Source organism: Podarcis muralis, chromosome 8 (genome assembly GCF_964188315.1).
Source record: "Podarcis muralis chromosome 8, rPodMur119.hap1.1, whole genome shotgun sequence".
Classification (NCBI taxonomy): domain Eukaryota; kingdom Metazoa; phylum Chordata; class Lepidosauria; order Squamata; family Lacertidae; genus Podarcis; species Podarcis muralis.
This window is the reverse complement of record NC_135662.1, coordinates 80,865,927-80,882,123: the sequence shown is the minus strand read 5'-3', so window position 1 is coordinate 80,882,123 and position 16,197 is coordinate 80,865,927. Positions and strand designations below refer to the sequence as shown.

General features: G+C 39.9%; 1 protein-coding gene across 6 annotated transcripts in view; it reads left to right on the top strand.

Annotated features, from left to right (window-relative positions):
• Positions 1–16,197, top strand: part of SLC12A7 (solute carrier family 12 member 7) — a 91,511-nt gene that overhangs the window by 58,189 nt on the left and 17,125 nt on the right. For all 6 annotated transcript variants that reach the window (XM_077933387.1, XM_077933389.1, XM_077933390.1 and 3 more), the window contains exons 9-17: positions 732–899; positions 6,055–6,153; positions 7,120–7,177; positions 7,503–7,677; positions 8,198–8,316; positions 9,426–9,524; positions 10,681–10,800; positions 12,075–12,179; positions 13,006–13,174. In XM_077933387.1, coding sequence (XP_077789513.1) covers positions 732–899; positions 6,055–6,153; positions 7,120–7,177; positions 7,503–7,677; positions 8,198–8,316; positions 9,426–9,524; positions 10,681–10,800; positions 12,075–12,179; positions 13,006–13,174 — 1,112 coding nt within the window. The remainder of the gene's footprint in view (positions 1–731; positions 900–6,054; positions 6,154–7,119; positions 7,178–7,502; positions 7,678–8,197; positions 8,317–9,425; positions 9,525–10,680; positions 10,801–12,074; positions 12,180–13,005; positions 13,175–16,197) is intronic.

The following is a 16,197-nucleotide window of genomic DNA, read 5'->3' as shown; positions in this document are numbered from 1 at the left end:
CCACACCTCCCCCTCTTGTATTCCAGTTCAATGTTGTTTCAACAAGTTCTTAACCCTAATTTTTTAACCTTTTTATAATTAGTTCATTTTAAAAAACCAATCCTTATAGACATCAATATTTATACCTCAGTGCTTATTCTTAAAACCTTATTCCAGAGTCGACCTAAATTCCCTTCCACGATTTCCCCAATTTTCATACATATAGCAAAACAAAATAAAAAACAAAACAGGTTATAGTTATACACCCTTTGAATTCCCAAACTCCACCCCCCCCTTTCCCGGTTTCAATTCCCAACAAACGTCCATCAATCAATCTACTATCAGCCTGGAGATCTCACGTCCGAGGCTCTTAATTCTCTCTCAGTTCCTCTCTGCCGGTTTTTTTGATAGTCCTTGGTATTAAACACCAAATCTCGGAGAAGCTCAGTCCCAAAAAGGTCCATATTTCTTCCAGCCAGAACACAAATTATTGGCCATACAGACAGATCAGTGTTGCCAGTTTTACAAGTGAAAATGAATTGTTTATATTACATTTTAGGATTCAGCCTAATAAACATCTTCATTCTGGGATAAGTAATATCCCAGAAACTTCAAGTGGTCAAAACGAATAAGGTTCTCTTATTGATAAGAGAACCATATTTTGAGGAAGAGTGAATGATTTGCATGAGTTAGTGTTCATATATGTTTAGAGCTGGCCTGAGTGAGTAAACTTTTGTTCTTATTCCTCACAGATAATTTGTGGAGTGTATATGGAGACAAATTCACAATTGTGGAGAAACAGGATCAGCCATCAGTTCCTGTTTTAGAAGAGACAGATGCAAAAATTAAATTCTATGTGTATTCAGATATCATGACCTATTTCACCATGCTAGTAGGAATTTATTTCCCCTCTGTGACAGGTATAGTTCCCCTCCCCCCCTTTCTCTGTCTCACAACTGAAGTGATTCTCTGTGTATTGATTAGAATTGCATATTGGATTTAATTTGCCTAACTCAGCTCTATGTGCCCTAGTTGCACATACATGTAAAAAAAAGTGCATGTAAATGTCTTTTCTGCCAGCACTTACAATGAGATATTTAGTTTAGACACAGTAATGTTACTAACACATGGGGTAATCAGACAACAGTCAAGAATTGAGAATCAAAGAATGTACTACTTCATTGCAAAATAGAAAGATTGTGGCAATGTGGAGATTATTACAGAATAAAAAAATAGTGGTTAAGCAAGCAACATTCAGATAATACTGACAGCTTATCTGCAGGTGGGTGGCAAGAGATGCTAGACAGATATGTACAGCCTTATTGGTATATGGAGAGTTAAGTGTGTGCTGTTAGCAGCAGTGAGGTTAACTATAAAAAAAAAATGGGAAGGAGGGAACAGAAATGAAATAAGAAAGAGAAGTGCCTTGGAGTGTGAGAAAAGGAGACAGAGATTGTCTTTGGCATCACATTGTCAGGGCTTCCTGGGGTCAGATGCTATGTGGAGCTGCAGTTAGCTGAACCTTCAGGTCCCTGGAGCTCTTAAGACATTGCATGGCTTCCTGGAATGGGACTAAGAGGAGAGGCACATAACAATTTTTCCTTGGGGTTCCTAACTGAACCGAGCTATCCAGGTCAGAGCTTCAGCGGTATGTGAGGCTGTTCAGTTAAGGCCTTTTAGTTCTGTTCCACTACTCGCATAATTTCCTCATTACTTAACAAAATGTATATACTGCTTGATTGTTTAAAGGACAACAACAACCTAAATGCTTTACAAAAGATTACTATATATTTTGGAAAATGGTCTGTCTGTCTATTTGTCTGCCCGCCTGTTCTCTATGGGTTCAGACACTTGTCAAGTTGGTATGATTAAACTCTGCGTGAGGGTTCCTGAGGTTGTGGGGGGGTGGTCTTCACTGCCAGGTGCCATTGTGAATTAAGATAGCGGACCAAAACATGACTTTGCCCAGTTTGGTGTGACGGGTCCAAACTGCACATAATTGGATGACTCTGAAGGTACTATTGCCCAATTTGGTGTAACAGATCACAACTGTGTTGATGTGGATGCCTCTCAAAATATTGTCACCCAACTTGGTATGAGAGCTCCTGAGATGGAGGCAGCAGTCTTCATCTTTGTTTTGATACTGGATGCTGTTTTGAATCAAGATGGCAAACCAGAAAGATGACTTTGGCATGACTTTGCCCAAACTGATGTGACTGTTACAAATGAGGTCTCCTGAGGTGGAGGAGCTGGTTTTTGCTACGTTTGGATGCTGTTGGATGCAGTGAGCTGTGTGTCTGCGTTGAAGGCAGGAAACATCAATTTAGGAAGTAGAATGCTCTGAGTTAAACACCCTCTCTGCTGCAAAGCACCTCTGTATTTTTCATGGAGGCAAGAAGAGACCTTTCTTGAAAGTTGCATCTACATTTCATAAAGGTAAAGGTACCCCTGACCATTAGGTCCAGTTGCGGATGACTCTGGGGTTGTGGCGCTCATCTCGCTTTATTGGCCGAGGAGCCGGCATTTGTCCGCAGACAGCTTCCGGGTCATGTGGCCAGCATGACTAAGCTGCTTCTGGCAAACCAGAGCAGCGCACGGAAACGCCGTTTACCTTCTCGCCGGAGGGGTACCTATTTATCTACTTGCACTTGACGTGCTTTCGAACTGCTAGGTGGGCAGGAGCTGGGACCGAGCTACGGGAGCTCACCCCGTCGCGGAATTGATGGGGCATTCTACAGATGTCCACAGGACCTTAAAGGGTGTAGAGCCAGTGCTTTAGATTAATGGGCATTCTTTTTTCTCCTTTCATTCTAATCCCACATCATCTAGATGGAGTAGGGGTCGTATCTCCCCAGCCAATGAATCTCAGAAACTGCTTGTGCCAGCTAGGATAACTACTCACTCAACGAGCACGCCAGCTGCTTCCACTGCCTTTTCTGTAGGTGCAGAGCAGCCACTAAACTCATTCAGTAGACATTATAAGACAGGCAGGTATGCTTCAGGTGAAGCACCTTTTGGTCAGAGGGTCCTGCAGCAGGTCCTTTGCCAATAATTTGGTTGCTACCAATTTCCCACCCTATATCTGGAACATTTAGTATGTCCTGGATTGATGAGCTTCACTAGCAACATAGAAAGAACCATTGGGCTCATATCTGATGGGTAGTTATTATTAATAGTTTCCTGGCTTTAGGTAATTCTAAAGTACTATTTTTTCGTAGTTTTTTTTTAAGGAAGTGGGTTTCCTACATTTTAGGCAATGTTGTTCCTCCTAGACTGACTTGGTAGAGCTTAGTGAGGACGCAACTGCATGCTGGGAGCATTCTACTTCCCTAAATTGTTATTTCCTGCCTTCGTCACAAGGTGATACTGCAATCTCAGATTGAAGAACTTCTATCAGCATCAAGAACTACCTTTCGGGTAGGAACCAATGGTTCCTTTTCACTCATCTGTTGTTCAAACACCAGTCCAGGGCCCACACAATATCCCGTGATTCAGATGTCATGGAGAAATAGAGCTGTTTGTCATCAGTGTACTGACCACACCTGGTCTCAAACCACCTAATGAGTGCTCTCAGAATCTTCGTGTATATATTAAGTAGTATTAGAGAAAGAATTGTTCCTTGCAGCACCACACAGCACAACCCCCAGGGGGCTGTGTCCCAATCCTGTTCTCTGGACTTAGTCCTGGAGGTAGAACTGGAACCACTGTAACACAGTGGCTTGAGTTCAGATACTCAGAATTCAAATGTGTTATTCAGAGTGAAGCGTTTACTTTAGTAAGAACAAAGAAATAAGAATTTGTGTGTCTGTAAAAATCTTATATTCAGTATTTAGGGTTTTTTGGCGTGAGAGAAGTATTTTTGGGTACGCAATATGAACAAGTCCTGCAGATGAGATAGAGCATATTATTTTAGTATGACTGCCAAAACAGGGAATGAACTGGAATTTTGTTGGCATCTCTTTCCATGTCTATAAAAATAAGGGCTTTGTCTTCCTTTGTGTTGCTTTGATTCCTGCAAGAAATGGAAGAAGCTGTCCGAACTTGTTCTCTCGTGTAATGAATACTATTGGGACATAATACATTTGCTAAGGTCATCCATGTCCTGATATTAGCTAATTGGCTGAAAAGTATTGCTGGAACTCTTCCATAGCAGTCTCTTGTACAGCACAAGCTGAACTTTTGTACTGACATCTTCGCTCCATCCTTTATGGTCATAACACTTTTCTTCACCTTTTTCAAAGTATAGAGGTAGACTTTGTTTTGAACCTTTTGGTTTATATGTCTTTTCTTCAGGAGTGAAGCTTGCTTGTAAAATAGTGAAGAAACATTCATTTTGGCAAGCCTTTAGGGGTTGCTTCTTAGCCTTGCCAGACTGGATTGTAGACTTGTTGCTAGAAGTTTGCTACAGTGTAGTTTTGCCTCATAATATGATAAAATAAATTCTTCTCTCAGTTCCAACAGGTAGCCTGGGCTGTATAATGTATCAAACAAGGTCGTTATTATGTTCATATGTCTGTGTCCACAAAAGAGACATTGACTACAGCTAATTATAGTTTATGTATTTGAGTATCGCCAAATATTGTTCTCAAAACATAGTTCTTTTATCCTAAATTTATATTTGCACTAAAAGATATTTTCTGCTTCTGCCAGTACTTTTCTGCTGCTGGTTTTGGATTTATTATTAATCTCTTTATTATTGGAAAACCATAATACATAGAAAAACATTTTTCTTTAAAAAAATTAATTAAAAAAATACAACATTTGCAGCATTAGTAAACTAATCATCAACTAATTATCTTTTTAAAAATAATAATTTTATTAATATTATATTTATACACTTTGTAGCCAAGACCAGATATCAAAAATAAAGAAAGCAAGTAGTGAGGGAAAGAAAAAAGTAGAGAAAATAAAAATAAAAATGACATATAAAGGAAGATTATTTATCCTTAGGCATCCTTTTCTTCAGTAGTCCATGGCTTTTCCAACCTTTACCCAATAGTCCAAAAGCCTTCGGAACCTTTCTAGGCTCAGCAAAATGTGAAAAGCACAGTATTTATCCTAATACATAGCCTGAACTAATTTTCTAAACAGAGAAGACCCTTTTCTGTCTAGCAGCCTCATTGATTAGGCATGGGAGCCTTTGGCACACTGCAAGATGTGGCCAAGAACAAACTTTGACTACAGCTCTTGGTTAAGGAGGAAAGAGCTTAACCACAACCCTGGGTCTGAACTGCACACTATGCCAAAACTTGGCTTAGCTGTGCGCTGCACTGAGCTAAAAGGGTTGGGAAGGAACAAAGCAGTTATGCGCTTCTCCCCAGAATGTTCATGCTAAGCCATTGTTTTGTTTAGCATTGTATGTGACTATGACCAGTGTATTGACATTGACCTGGTTCTCACATCATTGTAAGTCATGAGTATGGCTTACCATGACTGCACTGACTCCCAATGGGGAGTTTGCATCTGCTTTGTTTCTCCCTAGACTCTTTAGGTCAGCACGGGGCAGCAGCTCAGCATGTTTTCTGAAGCTGAGATCATAGTTAAGCTCTCCTGCCTAATCATGAGCTATAGGCAAGGTGTGTCTTGTGGTTTTGGTTAAGGAGGACACCTTGCCCACAATCCCAGGTTCAGGCAATGGGATAAGCCATCCCTTAGCTTAGCTGCTTCTCTAATAAGCCCAGGGAGAGGCGAAGAAGCTACCTCCTTGGGAGCCAGCAAATTTGCATATTTGTGCTAAATTTTGGTTTAATGTGATGTGCAAACGCAGCCACTGTGACTGTTTGTAGAGCTGGCAGTTGGAAAGGACTTTTGGAACATTTGACTCTTGGAGGATCGTCATATGCAGACCTTCTTAATAGTCTCCACCAAGTCTTGATGCTGTTATTCCATTCCCTTCTCCCTTTCCAGCTCTCTGCTAAAGGTGCGATTGACCAGATAGGACCAGATAGTCCTTTGCTTGTTCTGGTAGTAGTATGTTACGGTTGTTGCTTTAATGACATCTATCAACTTAATATAACTGGAAAAATCAGAAACTAGATGACATCCCATTTTTTTCTATTTCTGTATGTATTTTAGGCATTATGGCAGGTTCAAACAGGTCAGGGGATCTTCGGGATGCTCAAAAAGCTATTCCAACTGGAACAATTATGGCCATTTTAACAACATCATTTATCTGTATCCTTTTAATGCAATTTGCGGGGTCTAGATTTCATATTCTTGGTTTGTTTAATTAGGTTTTTGTTTTGAGAATGCACAGGTGGCTGACATACGATAGTAAAATGTGGTTATGAGGGAATCCTAAATATTTTATTTTCAATATGAGTAGGGTTGTTGGGATTTGATGAATCTTTAAGCAGAAAGCATAAGCCACTTCTCCAGGAATAGTACATCTCGTATTAGTTTATTTGGAAGCTACACCTCATTCTGACTGATTGATAAAACCAGTGGAATTTGCAGCCTTAATATTGGTAGATAAAGAGCTTTATGCTATTTTAAATGGAAACATGTGAACCATTATAGTATTGTTTGTTTTATAACATTAAATTGAACCAGAGATATATGAAAATAATACACTGTAATGTAGCAAATAATAAAGCAAAAACGTGAATTTTTGGAGAGAATATCTCCCTTCTTTTTCTGTTCTGATTTTTTTTCTTTTTCATTTTAGGTATAGAAACAGAATATGGTACAGTCAGAGTTTAAATACTCTGCCAAATTCAATGTGGAAGTTAAAACCTTTCCCAAAGAAATCAGTGCTTAGCTTCTTTGGGATGTTTAGTAATGTGTGCTGTTCTTCTGATGCATGGGTAGGCAAACGAAGACCCGGGGGCCGGATCCGGCTCAATCACCTTCTAAATCCGGCCCACGGACGGTCCGGGAATCAGCGTGTTTTTACATGAGTAGAATATGTCCTTTTATTTAAAATGCATCTCTGGGTTATTTGTGGGGCATAGGAATTCGTTCATATTTTTTTCCAAAACATAGTCCGGCCCCCCACAAGGTCTGAGGGACAGTGGACCGGCCCCCTGCTGAAAAAGTTTGCTAACCCTTGTTCTAATGCTTTCCAGGTGTTCTTGTGGACCTCCTGCCCCCCCCTTTCCAATTTATGTTCCTTTTAAGTTCCTTGAGTCTTAATTGCAGATTTGTCCTGCATAGTACTTTTTGGAGCCTGTATAGAAGGAGTCGTCTTGAGAGACAAGTACGTAACAGTGGGAGGGTTTTGCTACTTAATTTCAAAGGCTTCCTGTCCATACCAGTTTAAGTGGATGAAAATGTGAGATTGGGAAGTGTATATTGCAGAAGCTGGTATAGATAATTCAAGATAATCTGAAATGGATATCTGCTGCCTGCTTTAAATTGTACTTTTATTCATCCTGCATGCGTGTCCATGTTGCCAATGCATGTCTTTCCAGAAATAACATAGCCCTAAATCTTTATTTGGGGGAGAGAAGCAGACTGATATTTGTATAAGTTACTCAACTTTTCTTTCTTGTTTAATGTTGCATATGATCTTTCTCCGCAAGATTTGGACAAGCAGTTAATGGAAACCTGGTGATTGGTACGTTGGCATGGCCCTCTCCGTGGGTCATTGTGATTGGCTCATTCTTTTCCACATGTGGTGCTGGTCTGCAGAGCCTCACTGGTGCTCCCCGGCTGCTACAGGCAATTGCAAGAGATGGCATAGTACCATTTCTTCAAGTGAGTTTTTGCCTTCAAAATTTTCAGTGCTTTTACAATTTTGATTTTAAAACCCCCCAAATCTGTTGGGTAGCCCAATCCCAGCCTCTCACTTTAGCTGTAGTGATGTATATATCACTTCCTTTGCTGTTGTGATAGGTGGGAGTTGATGTAATATTTCTAAGATGTGTCACACCCACAGCTGTGGTTTGTTAAGTGTGCTGTGAATTGTAGTTGTGTGAGGGGTGAACTACAGTTCCTATAATTTTTTTCGGGGGATCATTATGCTTTAATTGTATGGTGCAGATGTGACTGTGGTCTGCTAACATATGCAGCTGAGGGAAAAACAGTAAGCTCCACTTGATTTATTCTGCTTGAGGTTTGTGTGTAACAAATAATAGTTTGACTCTTTACATGGGGCACTGTAATATTCACTTACATCAAGTTCATGCCATGCATTTTTGAAACATATGTATTTCAGATCGATTAAAGCATTAATCCTTTGTGTGTTTATTTTTCCTCCTTTTTTGTTTTTTGAAAGGTATTTGGTCATGGAAAAGCAAATGGAGAACCGACATGGGCTTTGCTTCTCACTGCGTTGATTTGTGAGATAGGGATTCTCATAGCTTCCCTGGACAGTGTAGCTCCAATCCTTTCCATGTAAGCATGTGTATATAGGTTTTACCTATATTTTTGTAATTTATTTTGAAATAATAATAAGTAGTAGTAGTAGTAGTAATATTACAGTTACTGTTTAATTTATGATGCTTACACGAATTTTTATTCCCTGACCAAAGTGTATTATATTACTATAGGACACATGCAGGCAACCCTTGTAGCATCTGTAGGCTCCCTGCTCCCCACTGAATGTTGGAAAGCCCTTTTGCAAACAGCCATGTACGGTGCTTTGAAGTCCTTGCCCACCTGTCAAATTTACCCCTCCAAGAATGGAGAGACGAGACTCTGGCCTATAAGCAAAAAAAGAAAAATTCCTATCCTTGCCGTATATAAAATGTGTGTGTGTGTGTGTGTGAGAGAGAGAGAGAGAGAGAGAGAGAGAGAGAGAGAATGATGCTGATGGATGGAGGGGAAGGAAAGAAGAGAAGAGGCGAGAGGAGAGGAGAGGAGAGAGAGAGAGGTTATCTGTCTACTTTTGCCTGCCCACTGCTATATCTGGCCTCCAACCACTTCCCAAAAGCAATGCCCCCGACCCAGAAAAGCTTGTCCATCCCTGGTCCAAGATGTAGATGGAATTTGTTGTGGGACTACAACTTCATTCACCCCTCCAAGCCCAGTTGTTGTGGTATGTTTAGGACAACGCTGCACATTTGAAATACAGTGGATGCTCGGGTTGCGAACGTGATCCGTGCGGAAGGCACATTCACAACCCGCAGCATTCGCAGCCCTCAGCGCCGCGTCTGCACATGCGTAAAGCGCGATTGCCGAAACCTGGTAGTAACCCATTCCGGTACTTCAGGTTCGGCACGGTGCACAACCCAAAAACGCACAAGATGAAGCGTCTGTAACCCGAGGTACGACTGTAATTCAACACAGGCAGTTATGTGGGTCATCTGCCTCAGTCCTTGATTACAGGCTATGAGGCTAGCCCGTTGTATCCTTAGGAGAAGTGAACTTTATCACTTTGTCTGTGTCACTTTTCTTCCTCCTTTTCCTTTAACCTAACTATCTCTGTTCCAGCTATCTCTGTCCCCAAGATTAGAGTGGGTGGTGATACTCATGTCAATTGTAAATATATTTTTATTTTGTAGGTTTTTCCTTATGTGCTATCTGTTTGTGAACTTGGCATGTGCAGTTCAAACTCTGCTTCGTACACCAAATTGGAGACCTCGTTTCAAGTATTATCACTGGTACGGCATGTTCAAATTTATTTTTTGAAGGAGAAAAACAAGCATTTGTTTTATAGTGCTATGGTCTTTTTCGGTTTAGTAGACATTGTATTGAGTTGTGTATGTGTGTGTGCATGCAAGAAAGCTGTAAGAGAACACAAAATACCTATAAGAAACAATGGAAAGAAAAATGGATTTCTGTGTTGGTTATTCAGTTGTTTCCTATTAGTCTATAGAAGAACAGGAGGGTAGATAAATGCAAACAAGAACACAAAGATAGCTGCTGTTAAACAGAGTATAGGCATGAGTAATAGATTTCATGGGACAAATTAGAATGTAAAGAAAATTAGAAAGGGTTTCCCACACACATTTTGCCAGTTATTCATGTTCAGAGCGAAGCAAATGAGAAACTGGATTTATTTATTGAGCTCTTGTCATAGCATAATTGTCACATTTTTAATGGCATTTTCACTTACAAGAAAAGCCCCATGCCAGAGCACAGGCTTTCCAAAAGGGGTTCAGGGGCGAGCATCTCAGCCTCTCATCCCACTGAGACCCCAGGCCATGTGCCCTCTGGAGACCCTCCTCCTTCCTTGGAGGTGCCTGAAGGTTCTGCTGGGGGGCAGGAAAGGGGGCGCAGACAGACGGTGAAGGTTTTTGTTCACCCACTGCTTCTCCTTCTTGGTTTGCATGTCACAGGGTAAGCCTGTGGCTGTTCTTGACCATTTGCTATGAGTCGGCCAAGCCCAGGCGGCCTAGGAGCTCATGGCTGAGATGGCGAGGTACGAGGGGACCAAGGGTGGTGGCAGCTGGAGAAGAAAAGGAAGGGGCCTGAGGCCTAACAGAGCCTCAGAAATTACAACACAACAATTACACAGTGAATTTTTGGAGTGAAAAAATAGAGTGTGACTATTATGCGGCGGCTACAATTAAGCTGTGAAATATGACATTGTTGAAACACTAGTGGGTTGTATTGTACATTTCATAATTCATTTAGTACAGGGAGATTGGGGCAAGAAAATGGGAAAAACAGGAATATGCCACCCACCTGGCTGTTTCTGTTTCTTCTTCCCCCCAGTCTGGGGTGACTCGTATGTTTGTGTGTGTATTTGTGTATATACAGATATCTACTTGTACAGCATGAATGTTAACAACTTGTGTTATGTGTTTCTTTTAGGACTCTCTCATTCTTGGGGATGAGTTTGTGCCTTGCCTTGATGTTCATTTGCTCTTGGTACTATGCTTTGGTAGCCATGCTAATAGCAGGATGCATTTACAAATACATAGAATATAGAGGGTAAGAATACACATTTATCTGATCTTCAGTGTAGTTGCTCAAACAGTAAATTAAAAAGGTACATTCTTCCTGCACTTCCTTGCATATCTGCATAACTTCTATTAAATCTCACCCAGAAAAACGAATACCTCCCATCAACTTCTATAGGAAAAGTATGTGTGTTTTCCATATCTTGTTGGGGTTTTCAGCAATTTTCTGGGCTAGAAACATGGAGGGTTAATTAAAGATATTGTTTACATAACCTTACATAAATGCCATTTAACTGCTACCCTGTTATGTGAGTTTGTTCTTTGAGAAATACATGAATCAGTGATGTTCAGATTTCTTGTGTGCTTTTCAAAGTCCTTCTGTGATTTTACAGTAAGGAGAATAGGGAGACAGCATATGTAGTTACATGACCCAGCTACTGAAGTTGATGCTACTTTACCCTGTTTAATTTTGTGTAAATATAAATAAATATATCATTGGGTTCACCAGCCCTACCCCATCACCTGGACTCGTATTTAAAAATATACGAATTATGTATAGGAGGGCTCATGCTGGCATGGCACATAGCTCGCCTAGGAAATTATTCCACAAACTGGGCACCAGTGGAAAAAGGAACCAGTTAATATGAATATGCAGAGGTGCTTCCTCTAGGAACAGTTATTAGAGTGGGATCAAATTGGGATGATTCAGGATGCAATACATCAATAACGTGTCCTGGTCAAGCTTTTTGACATGAACATGATGCTCTGTGCTTGTGCAACTCCCTATTTGTTTCAGTGAGGCATGAAAGTTCCTGGCAGATTATGTCGTGTAAGTCTTTGTCACTTGTATCCGGAAGCCCAGTTCATCCATTCCAGTTGCTTCATCATCTACTAAAGACTAAAACATAGACCAGGACTTAAAGAGGATATAAATTGGCTGCAAAGTAATAGAAAATTCATTTTTCTCATTTATTACTTTCATCCAATGTAATCTAATTCCAAACCCACCAAAATAAATTAAATTTCTGGTGTTTTGTAAAAGTTCTCTTACTCATACGTTTTCATTTAAATGAATTCACCTTTACTGTGTTTCAAACACTTCTACATGAAAGCAGTGGTTCAAATATATTCTTTCATGGATTTACAGTTGGGTAGAATAGTTGTTTAAAATAAACTGTAATTGCAAAGTTGTGTCAGTCTAGACCCAAAATATTTTTGTGTATTGTCTTATGTTTAGCGAAGCAATAGAGGTATTATCATAAACATACAATTTTTTTGACTCTCCTTTTTATTTCTTCTTTTAAGAGCTGAAAAAGAGTGGGGAGACGGAATCCGGGGTTTGTCCTTGAATGCTGCTCGTTATGCTTTGCTTCGGGTTGAACAGGGTCCTCCTCATACTAAAAACTGGAGGTAAAATTAAATGCACTATATTTAATAAATCCAGATCCATTAAAGTTGCAATCCTATTCCTAACAATTGGAAGTAAGCTCCATTAAACTCAGTTTTTAAACTTGCTTCTAAGCCAGACATGTCCAAAGTCCGTCTCGGGGGCCTAATTTGGCCCGTTGGTCGATTGAATCCGGCCCCCGTGGCAGTATAATTCCTGGGGTAAAATCCTAAAAAAAGCTCAGCAACTTCAATCCAAAAAAAAAAAAAAAAAGCCTCAACAACTTTGGGGTAAAATTGTAAAAAAACCTCAACTTTGGTTGGCCCTCACGCATGTTCACGTCATCAAATCCGACCCTCTTTGAAAAAGGTTTGGGCACCCCTGTTCTAAACAGACATGAGCTAAGTCTGATCCTGGTGTCCTTAGTTGTTGAGATTAAAACTTGCTGCTGTCTAAGTAGTCCCATCCTGTATTCTTGGACCCTCAAGAGCAGGGGTAGACTTCCATTTATTGTTGGACTCACAATTCCCATCAGCCTCAGTCAGCATAGCCATTGGCCCAGGATTATGAAAGCTGCAGTCAATCAACATTTGGTTATCACCGTACTAGAGTGTGATGGAATGTCAGGAACTGGTTTTCTCTTCTCTCTCTCTCTCTCATGCGCGCACGCGTGCACACACACACATTGTTGTCATAATCCTGCATTATATATTTCACTAACCCCAGAGTTGTCTGCAACTGGACTTAACTGTCAGGGGTGCTTTACCTTTTTTTAGCAGCTATTTTACTTACTTACTTACTTACTTACTTACTTACTTACTATTTTACTTACTTACTATATTACTTTAGACCACAAGTCTTGGTTCTGCTGAACTTGGATTCAGAGCAGGTGGTAAAACACCCACGGCTGCTTTCCTTCACCTCTCAATTGAAAGCTGGGAAGGGACTGACCATTGTGGGATCTGTCCTTCCAGGAATATACTTGGATAAATTCACAGAAGCTCAAAGGGCTGAGGAGGTATGTATTAAAACACAGCTGCAGCAATAAAATTTGCAAATATGAATAGCTTGGGTTCAATCATTTTAGAAAGCACTGATTTTTTCTGCTGTAATGTATTCTGTAATTTTGACTATATTTAAGCATGTTGGAAAGGGTGGTCAAAATATTTTGGATCTTTAGGTGCACTTAAATGATGGCAGATAATTTTACATTTGTTGGATCTAATTACTACAGATGTGATTATTTATGATCATATTATGTCATTGCTTTAGTGATATAAATCTAGAAAACGCTGCAGTGAAAATGATTTAACTTTTTAAAAAAACCATGGGCTAGAGATTGAAGCTAGTTAGTTAATACAAACTAAGGTGCAATACTCAGTCAGGGATAGTGCTGAAAAATGAATGGAGGAGAGAAGGAGGGAGGAAAAACATGTGGACTCAAACTATTAACCAAAACCAAGGGATTATAAAATGTTCTGGCCTCGGCATCCATTGTAATTAATGATGTATCAAAAGGATTTTTACAAAGATGATATCAGTGACAACTTGATATTTACTATAGATTATAATTATATTCACTAATGATTTATATAAATATTTGTATAAATTATATAAGTATCATGCAAGACCATGACCTTACATTGGTTGGCATGCTGTGTGAGAGAATCATGTAAATGCCGATTATTATAACTGATTTTTTTTTTTTTGAGGGGGAGTCAAGGTAGTTAATAAAACCAACACCCTCACATCATCAGCACTGGTCTTCTGTTTCCTTTGGTGAATACGAAAAGACTTACAGAGTTGGAGAAACACAGTACAGTTAACCTGGATTAGTGTTGGATAATCAGGAGCCCCACATTACTGAGGTCATTAACGCCTTGCTATTTGGAAAGGTGGGATTGCAATCGGATTTGAGGTCAGGGTTCCATCAAATATATTTGTTGAGATAGATAGCTACAAAATATAGTCCCAAAGTGTCAGAAATCCTGCAGATTTCAGCTGTAAAATTAACAGAATAATAAGAAAAGCAATTTATGAAGTCAAAGCTTTGTAATGAGCTTTACACTTCATTTTATGAAGACGCTAGGAAATGGGTAATTAGTACATGGCTTGGCAGTCCTAATTCTTTCTTCATTAGTTTCATTTTTTGAAATGTTAAGTCCTTCCAAAAAGTAAGCTTGGCTCTAAAAAGCTCACATAGAGATCTTCAGCCTGAACTAAGATTATCTTTGGAAGAGCTGTACACTAATGGAGAATCTAATGTTAACACAAGCATTGAGTAGCCAGACTTTTGTATTGCTGTCAGTTCCATCTATTTTTTAATAGAATATTTGAGGGTAAGTCTAAGACAGACTTTCTTTAATAAGCAAAAGAGAAAATTAGGGAAGAGCAGGTTTGCTCTGCCAAATGTACTGTTCTGCTGGCTTCTGGTTTAACTTGGAGAAATTCTAAAATTAATATTAGAATTGGTAACATTGCCTTTTGGTACCATTTACAGTTTTTAATCTTAGTTTTTTGCAGGTTACCAATATGCACTGGCATATATGTGCATTGATTAAATGGTAGCATAAAAATGAATCTTGATGCAATTGTGTCAAGATCCTTTTTTTACACTGCAGTTTCAGTCTGTAACCTTGTACTGCTGCACACCAGTAAGCCTGCAAGAAAAAGAAGATGTAAACTGAGAACTTAAGCAAACTGTGTATGACCTGTAGTCTGTACAATGCCTAGAGGGGGGTGGGGAGGAAGATTGCAACACATTTGTGCCACTCCACAAGCAAAATCAGTAGTTCCATTAACTCTCCCCATCTCCAGCCCGGAGAGGGATTTTGAGAAGGAAACCGCCTTACAACAGGAACTTTGAGCACATTTTGTCTTTCTCTGGAGTTCTGATTCCTTCCCACAATTCCTTGGGTTAGGATAGGGATGTAGGGTTCAGGGAAGACATTTGCTTATTAATTAGTAGCTTTAAGAGCAGATGCTGTCTGGGAAACATCAGGGTTCAAGCCTGATACCCTGGGCTGGCTGGAACAGCCAACAGAATCTAGGCACCAGTTGTCAGTCAAGCAGGATGTTTTTATTAAAAGCATTGTAATACATTGTGTCCCTGCCCCAAATGAGGGAGTGACACACACCAAGTATTTCAAACAGCAGTATTTGTACACTTTTCAAGCAAAGAGGAAGCAAATGGGTAGTTATATGGCAATACTTCCTTCTACTAGCTTCTACTGGTTTAATCACGAGGCCTAACAACTTTCTTATCTTTCCGTCCTTCCTGATTCCTCAACAGTTTACAGCATTAGCTCCTGCGTATGTGTTGTTACGTCATACTATTGTGGTTCTCTTGCAAGCACAACCTCCACATTCCGACCGTCACTTGTTCAGCCCTTCTGACATCTGACGCAATTGGCTGTGGGGTTCCCCACTACACTTAGAAGTATTCTGCTTTTGCCTGGTTTGAGGCTGTGCAGGCTCCCTGTGAAACTAGAGCAGTAAGCCAGTGGGAACAACTTCTGCATGCTGGGGGTGCACTGTGACATTTAAGCAGGCCAGCTTTGAAGTTGGATAGTACAATGCAGAGGACTGCTGAGACTCAGTGACCCACCTCTCATATTGATTGGTTCGTTGCTCTTGAATGTACGATTTTATGGCCGCTTTCCTTCCATGACATTCCTCCTTTGGGTACTTTAGGCATACTTTGGGTCTAAGTAATTCCATTACTTCTTGCCCCACCTCCAGCCCTTGTGCCATTGGGTATTTATTGTGACAAGAGGAACTGCATAAAGAACTGGATGAAGAAGACTCAGATCTTATATAATTTTATATAATTTTGTGTTTACCAATTATTTCAAGAATACATTTAAACAGAATTTTTGTGTGGGTATCCCATGCTTTCTCACTCAAAGTGCGGTATAAATTAAAGGTTTGCATTATTTTACATCTACTGTAATGCATCTCCTATGTGATTGCAGACTAACTTTTTTTTTTGTATTAAGCACCAAAAGTCAACATAATGTTTTTAACAAAACAGTATCCAGG